General features: G+C 42.3%; 1 gene segment (V, D, J or C); it reads left to right on the plus strand.

The window, feature by feature from the left end:
- The first annotated feature begins 7,496 nt into the window (after positions 1–7,496).
- On the plus strand, positions 7,497–7,911 carry LOC123809320. The segment is given in 2 exon segments: positions 7,497–7,542; positions 7,643–7,911. Coding segments are annotated over 2 exon segments (315 nt in total).
- Positions 7,912–8,918: the final 1,007 nt, after the last annotated feature.

Below are 8,918 nucleotides of genomic sequence, written 5' to 3' on the forward strand. Positions count from 1 at the left end.
TCTGTGAATCATAGCTACAGAAGTGTTGAAACTGAACGCATTACTGTAAAAACAACATACTTTCATTTCTCCTGAAAGAGGTACATATTGTAATGTTATGAACTACTACAAAATGTTGAATTAACCATGTGTTCTCCAAATATGTAACGTTTGACAGAGAATTACTAGTGTTGAAGCAGTTCATTACTGTTCATTCTTAGAGCAATGCAGCTTTTACCCAAAATTCATAGTTGTTGTTAGAAGTTGGTTCACATGAAAACTATAGCAAATGCAGCATTTCTGTGAATCATTGCTACTGAAGTGTTGAAACTGAACACATTACTGTAAAAACAACATACCTTCATTCCTCCTGAAAGAGGTACGTATAGTAATGTTATGAACTACTACAAAATGTGAAGTAACCGTTTGTTGTCCAAATATGTAACATTTGACAGAGAATTACTATTGTTGAAGCAGTTCATTACTGTTCATTCTTAGAGAAATGCAGCTTTTACCCAAAATTCATACTTGTTCACAGAAGTTAGTTCACATGGAAATTAGAGGAATGCAGCATTTCTGTGAATCATTGCTACAGAAGTGTTCAAACTGAGCACATTACTGTAGAAACAACATACCCTCATTTCTCCTGAAAGAGGTACATATACTAATGTTATGAACTACTACAAAATGTTGAAGTAACTGTGTGTCTCCAAAATGTAACATTTCACAGAGAATTACTTGTGGTGAAGCAGTTCCTTACTGTTCATTCTTAGAGAAATGCAGTTTTTACCCAAAATTCATACTTGTTCCCAGAAGTTAGTTCACATGAAAATTAGAGCAATGCAGCATTTCTGTGAATCATTGCTACAGAAGTGTTCAAACTGAACACATTACTGTAAAAACAACATACTTTCATTTCTCCTGAAAGAGGTACATATGGTAATGTTATGAACTACTACAAAATGTTGAAGTAACCGTGTGTCTAAAAAATGTAACATTTCACAGAGAATTACTAGTGTTGAAGCAGTTCATTACTCTTCATTCTTAGAGAAATGCAGTTTTCATCCCAAATTCATACTTGTTCTTAGAAGTTAGTTCGCACGAAACCTGGAGGAAGATCATATGGTATTTGTTCCTCACTGCCTGGCTTATTTCACTTAGCACAATGCTCTCCAGTTCCATCCATAGTGTTGCAAAAGGTAGGATCTCCTTTTTTCTGCTGCATAGAATTCCATTGTGTAAGTGTATCCTAGTTTTTTGCTTCATTCATTTACTGATGGACACTTAGGTTGCTCACAGCACTTGACTATTGTAAATTGTGCTGCTTTGACCATTGGGGTATATAAGTTCTTTTGGATTGGTGTTTCAGGGTTCTTAAAGTGTAATCCCAGCAGTGGAATTGTCAGGTCAAGGCAGTTCCATTTTTAGTTTTGTGAGGAGATTCCATAGTGTTTTCCACAGTGGGTGCACCAGTCTGCATTTCCACCAACAGTAAACTAGTCTTCCCTTTTCTCTACATTCCCTCCAACACTTGTTTGCTGTTTTGTTTATGAGGACTATTCTCACTGGTGTGAAGTGGTATCACATTGTGGTTTTAAGTTTTATGTCTCTGATGGCCAGTGATGCTGATCATCTTTTCATATGTATCTGAACTTTCTGTACATCCTTTTTGGAAAATTGTCTGTTCAAGTCTTTTGTCTATTTTTTTTTTGTCTTTCTGGAGTGGAGTCATGTGAGTTCTTTATATGCTTCAGAGATCAGACCCCTATCCGTGGAATCATTGGCAAATATGCTTTCCTATATTTTTTGGTTCTGTTTTTATTCCCATGCTGTTTTCTTTAGCCATGCAGAAGCTTTTTTAATTTGATGAAATCCCATTTGTTTATTTTTTTCTTTATTTCCCTTGCTGTAGGGGAAATATTGGTGAAGATATTGCTCTGTGGAATATCTGAAATTTTCCTACTGGTGTTTTCCTCTAAGACTTATCATGTCATGACTTATACTTAAATATTTTATCCACCTTGAGTTTATTTTTGTGTATGATGTTAGTTTGTGATCTAGTTTCATTTTTTTTTACATGTAGCTGTCCAGATCTCCTAACACTGTTGGCTGAAGAGACTATTTTTACTCAATTTTATGAATCTGCCCCCTTTGTCAAATGTTAATTGACCATAGAGACTTGGGTTTATTTCTGAGCTTTCTGGTCCCTTCCACAATCTGTGTCTGTTCTTGTGCCAGTACCTGGCTTTTGTGATTCCAGTGGCCTTGTAATACAGTTTCATATCAGGTATTGTAACCCCTCCTACTCCTCTAGTAGTTGAGCCTTGATTGATGTTGCCAGGTCAATGAGAGGTATTTACATACGCCAGTAAGTTGCAAGGACTGTCTGCGACCACAGACCAACTACTATTGCCCTCTATGGGGGATCATCTGTGCAGGGGAAAAGCATTCATGCTCCTAGATAGTCTGAAACTTTACACTAGCTGCACAGTTTCTAGGGTTTCCTGGGCAGTGCAGGCCAAGATCAGTCCCCACCCGTGTTCTGCCTGGGGACACTCTCAATTAGTTATAACACAATATGAAGATGGCTGCTATTATGCTGGGCTTGAATTGTCCCATGAAAAGCCAAACTGTGAACCTATACTGGCAGTAGTGGGTCTGTGTAGGGAGGAAAGAGAAGAACTGCTAGTTCCAGACCTCTAGGCACTTAGAAAGTGATATTGTTATAGGAAGTTGTGAAACATGAGCCAATACCAGCCCTTATCCAGAAAAGAAAAAAACAAAACAAAACAAAACAAAACACTGTTAACTCCTTGGGTGAACCTATACAGCGGATGGCATGTTGCCTTAGGGGAACGCCAGGGCAGGGGAAACAGTGTTATCATGGTTGATAAGTCTCTGATACGGCACTCGCATGCTGGCTCAATGGGTCTGTGTAGGGGGGTGGGATGAGAAGAGGGACAATGCACTCTGTTCGATTTTCTGTCTGGGAGAAAGCTGTCGCCCAGTACTTGCCTTGATGCCAGATACTTCATGTTTTCCCTGTATGCCACTGCTGCCTTTCAAGTTGCTACCCTGACGCTGTCATTCAGAGGAATTAAGTAGGAATAATTATGTGTGCGGTTTCTTTAAGGAAAACTGTCTGGGATTCTAGGAGTTTCTTCCACTGAAGACATCCCCACTCAACTTTGCAGCCAGAAGTTGTGGGGATTTATCTTCCCTGCACTGGGACCCTGGGCTGCAGGACCCAGTGTTGAGGTGTGAATCCTTGTCCCAAAATATCCCTTGCCAAATTATCCCACCAAAGTGAATATGGGAGTGGTCTATCTCATGCCTTCACTCCTTTTTTTCAGTCTGGATGGATGTGAATGTCAGTCTGTAGACAGACACCTCCTGGTATTACTGTGTGAGAGACTCAGAGAAATAATATCAGTGTGATTCCAGACACAAATCGTTCTGTGGAAAGACAAAAAAGTTGAAGTGCAGGGTGTGCTCAGGGTATCAGGGGGCACTCAAGACATGAGGGTACATAGTGTCAAAAATCCTATCACTGTACAAAAGGGACTCCAAGTATCCAGAGCCAATTTTCTCAGTTCTTTCTTCCTGCCTTAACACCTGATTCTCCTCCTGTGGTGACACCTACCCCTCCTGGTTCTGTTCTTAGAATTCCTGTCTGTGGGATCTGAGATTGGGGACCTTTGGGCTCTAGACAGTGTGATCTCCCCACATATCAGGTCAGTGTTGACTACACTGACTAGAAAACTGTCTTCTGGTTCTGATCCTCCTGAAGACAAGCCAGGACCCTTCTCACCACAGAGTCTTCAGGTTCCAGGCTCTTGGAGAACAGCGAAAACAAAGAACAGCGAAAACATTACATTCTCTATGTCAATTATGTTGGCTTTTTTTTTCTATTGTCAAGTCAGAGAACATGCTGGTTTAGGGTTAGTATGGGAGCTGGGCCCATGTGCTAAGAACAGGGGACAATGGAGACCTGTAGATCATTACCATGAAAATCATCACTGCCTATGTGTGATTTACTGAGTACTAGAAGTGCAATGGTATTAGGGCCACATGCAGGGCTACTCAAATGGAACCTGCAGGCAGATAAAACTGAAGGTATCAGAGGCCTCAAAGATCCTGAGGTCTTCAGGGTTCATGGGTGCTGGATGAGTCAGTGCATCTGGCAGCTCCAGGGATGGGACTCCTTGGTTGCTTAACAGAGTCTGGACTGGGGGCTCCCTGAATAGTAACTGGAGATTAGTAAGCCAATTCTGTGTATCTTGAGGTCTCTAAGAACAAAATATCCCTTAGGGAGAACACTGAAGTCAGGGCAAAGCCTATAATTTTGGGTTAGAGATGTTGGGTAGTCCACATCCTGTAAGTTCAGAGAGGACCCTCCCCTGTAGGGCACATGCTAAGCATCAGGGGGTGCATGGCATATACAAACTCAAGGATGCTTCCCAGAGGTTGGTGCAGAGGGAGCAGGGAGGAATTTCCTCTGATGGCCTGTGTCTTCCTCTTTTCATGAAAACATCTGAAATAAGATTGGACATGAGGTGACTGTAAACATCCTATTCTATCAGAACATTTACCAAACTCAACAATGCATGAGAACCACAGTCAGTGAGCATATTTCTGTGGCTTCTTTAGATCTGAATTCTGAGGAACCAGATGCAAGGATGGTTTTGTTAACTCACTAGATGCAACATTTTCCAGCCACTCTGATCCAAGATTGAGACTTTCAGTCATTAAAGCCCAAAAATGGTCTGCGTGTCACTCAAAGGTGGTTTCACAATAAGGAGCATGTCCTGTGGGGGTTTGATCCTCAGTGGGAGGAGCTATGTCTGCACAGATCTCAGAGACATGGTATGTGACACTTGTCTTACAACATAGATTACAAGTGTCATCCTTAGTCCCCCACTGAGCATGACCCCTATGTCCTGTCTTTCCTCACGTAGATAAAGGCTTCCACTATGAAACACTCTTCCTCGTGAATATGCAAATTAGAAGAGGTGGTCTAGATTTAATGTGGTTCTGTCTGTTCCCTAAGAGCATCACCTAGTGCTTGGCATAATGCTCACAGCCCCAAGAGTAGGTGACACCACACATAGGCAGAGGGACACACAACAGCTTTGTGTGGATGTCCAGGCTGATGAGAAACACAAACTGCAAGGGGGAATGTACTGTTAATCACCCACAGAGTTGAAATCTCTGGGAAGATCAAGAAAGGCCCTTGCAAAAGTCAGATTAAAATACTGCACCCTGGTTAGCATCCTCCAGGGTGTTACTGAGGTAGCAAATAATGCTAGGCCAAGGTTCTCAGTGGGAGTCTTTAATAAACCTAAAGATGTTCAGAATTTTCACAGTAAAGGTGAAACCTGTGAGTATAGCTCTGGAATTCTGTCATGTCTCTTGCCTGTTGTACCCTGGAATTTAGGTTAAATCTCTTTTTTCTTCTTTCAATTCCAATTAGCATTCCACATTATATTATATGAGCTTCTAGCCTACAGCAGAGTGGTCAGACACAACTTGTGGTCTGATGGGCCAGTATTTCCAGTACCCACCCACTTTGCACCACGCACAGTTATCAAAATATTATTGACTTTATTACAAGTGCTGTAATTTACCTCCCTGTATTTAACCTGTAACTGCCAAGGCATACTTTATCACTTTTCCCTTTTCATCCAGGCTCCCAAGTCCTGATCTATGAGTCTGTTTCTTTTTTAAAAAGATTTATTTATTTTTAGAGAGGGAAGGGAGGGAGAAAGAGAGAGAGAGAGAAACATCAATGTGCTGTTGCTCGGGGCCGTGGCCTGCAACCCAGGCATGTGCCCTGAATGGGAATTGAACCTGCGACACTGGTTTGCAGCCCACACTCAATCCACTGAGCTACACCAGTCAGCGCTAATGAGTCTGTTTCTATTCTGTTTTTTTTTTCTTTTCTTCATTAGATTCCACATATAAGTGAAATCATGTGGCATTGTTGTTATTCCATCTGGACTTTTTTTTATTGAACATGATACTCTCTATATCTGTCCCAGTCCCAAATAGTAAGATTTAATTCTCTCATGGCTGAGGATATCAAGTTTTTATGGCTGAGGAAAAAATGATGGGTTGATTTTCAAATCAGTTATTTTTAATATTACTAACAGGATTACTATGTGAGGCTATTTCTGAGAAAAGTGACAAGGCAAATTTAACTTGCTACATGAGGAGGACAAATCATAAGGAACAAGAACCCTGGAAGTACTGGCTCCAGACTTGCTTAATCCCACCATCCATGTACCTGGGAGGGATACTTTCCTCTTCTGCACACTGATCCACAGAGCATGTGACTTCATACAGAAATGACACCTGTCTCACATGGGAAAGGTGACAGCATTCTCGAGGCTCATGTGCAGATATGAGGGGAAATGAAAGTGGAGGAGACCAAGCTTCTGAAATTGACTTCTGATGAACCAGGGATGGATCTGTTTCTTACATTATTGATGATAACTACATCACACATCCACAGAACCACAAATGTTGATGGTGAAAATAACACAGAACTATAATGCCTGACCAGATTTACATAAAATTAGATCCACTGAATCCAGAATGGAGATGCAATTTTAATGATTTATTTACTTCACAATCAATGGACAAAGAAAATGATGCCTTTCATATCAATGATCGTTTCATTATTTTATGTTATTTTGTATTAGTGATTCATATGAAAGTTTATCATAATGAAATCGTTATACTTTAAAATTACTCAGTCTCCAATTTCCACCTACATCTACACCTAAGCAGACCTAGTCATGACTGAGATGATTCTGTGTCCCTGATGTTAGCTCCTGGCTTTACCACAAAGTCTAGGAAATAAAAAAAAAATGAGCAATGAAATGAACATTCAGCACCAAACTCCACTAAAGAAATGTGTTCCAGGAGCACTGTGTGCTTCTGTGTAGATTTCACGCTTCTGTCTCCCATGCTCCACACAGACCTCCTCCAACACTTGGTCCACATGCTCTAGGGTCTCACTCTGTACTTAGTCATACTCTGATTGCTTTGTAAAAGAAATAGGGTCCAATGGAACTTTCTGTCACCTGAACAGGAACTTCCTGCAGCTTTAATGCTCCCTCTGGTCATGATTATTGAATCCTCTTGATGTGTTCATTAGTGGTGAATTTCAAAGGCATTTCTCTTTTTAAATACCGATCTTTTATGAGCATGTTCTCTCCAAGTTCATGTTCCTATCTCATGGAAAATCTGGGTCAGTGGGGATGACAGAGGCTCAAGTGTGCAAAGTAATTCTTAACAGACATGCACCCTTAGACATGTCACATACTAGGACATTGGCCTTTATGCCACCGTTCAAACCCAGACCTCAATATATAAGAAGAGGACATGCAAATAGGGCCCCTCTGTTCATGAAAAGCAGCACAGCCCTGACCCTGCAGCTCTGAGACAGGAGCCTAGCCCAGGATTCCCAGGTGTTCCCAGTCCTTCTCAGGGCAGAACACAGAACTCTCACCATGGAGTTTGGGCTCATCTTGGTTTTCCTTGTCGCAATTTTAAGAGGTAATTTATGGAGAAGGAGACACCGGGTACGTGAGTTCATATGACAGACATGAAGGTTTGGAATGTTTGTTTCCTGACAAGGATTAATTTGTGTTTGCAGGTGTCCAGTCTGAGGTGCAGCTCGTGGAGTCTGGCGGAAGCTTGGTGAAGCCCGGAGGGTCTCTGAGACTCTCTTGCATGGCTTCTGGATTCACCTTCAGTAGCTACACAATGGACTGGGTCCACCAGGCTCCAGGGAAGGGGCTGGAGTGGGTCTTAGCAATTGGTGGTAGTGGTGGTAACACATACTACGCCAACTCTGTGAAAGGCCGATTCACCATCTCCAGAGACAATGGCAAGAACACACTGTCCCTGCAAATGAAAACCTGAGATCTGAGGACACGGCTGTGTATTACTGTGCGAAAGACACAGTGAGTGGAAGTCAGTGTGAGCCCAGACATAAACCTCCCTGCGGGAGACAAGAGGGCTGGGCTGTAGGGAACACTCAGGACAGCAGGGGGCGCTCGGGTCACACTGCGTACAGTTATCAGTTTGGGAGGGGTTGCTGATGAACATTAAGAGCTTCTTTCTTTTAACAGGAACCTAATCACCAAGACAAACAAGCAAAATATAACCAAAGACACTGAAATAGAGAACAGGCTGACAATGACCAGAAGGGAGAGGGGTGGGAGTTTCAGGAGAAAAAGGGAAGGGTTTGCAGGATCAAGTATAAACGACACATGGACAAAACAAAGGTGGGTGATGGAAATGGTAGGGAGCTGGGGAGAGCTGTGGGGTGTGCTGGTTTGGGGGTAAAAGGCAGAGAATTGTACTTGAACAGCAATTAAAAAAAATAAAAAAAAGAGCTTGTTTCCTGGCAGGTGTGGGGTTGACTCTCCACACAGCAGTTTCCCTCTGGGAGCCTCCCTCCCTTCATGCTTCTGTGCTGACCTCTCCAGTATCTGAGTTACAAAGGCTTGTTGTCATCAGAGGAAAACCTTCTCACATGCTCCAAAGTCAGAGTGTCACATGTATTTGCTTACCCCTATCCTAATGAATCACCAAACCCCTTGACCAAAATCATCTGAAATCAACCAGACACTCTGCTGGACCCAGCAAGGAGTCCAGACCCACACAGCTCAGAGTCCAAGTCAACCAGTAGCAGGCACAAGCATGCTGGGCAGTTGGCAAAGAGTTGTTGGAACCCAGTCCTAGAGGGGGAAAAACACAGGGGGGTTGGTCATTTACTTAATTTCACATCCAGGACATCAATAGTAGTTGAAATCACGTGGTCATAGAGGAACCCCCACCATACCATGTTGTGGATGTTCAGAGTTATGACATCACACACACACAGAGGGACTGTGGGAATGTTTGTCCCTTCTTTGAGAAGTCTA

Source organism: Phyllostomus hastatus, unplaced genomic scaffold (assembly GCF_019186645.2).
Source record: "Phyllostomus hastatus isolate PE091 unplaced genomic scaffold, TTU_PhHast_1.1 phas_scaffold_55, whole genome shotgun sequence".
NCBI classification, from domain to species: domain Eukaryota; kingdom Metazoa; phylum Chordata; class Mammalia; order Chiroptera; family Phyllostomidae; genus Phyllostomus; species Phyllostomus hastatus.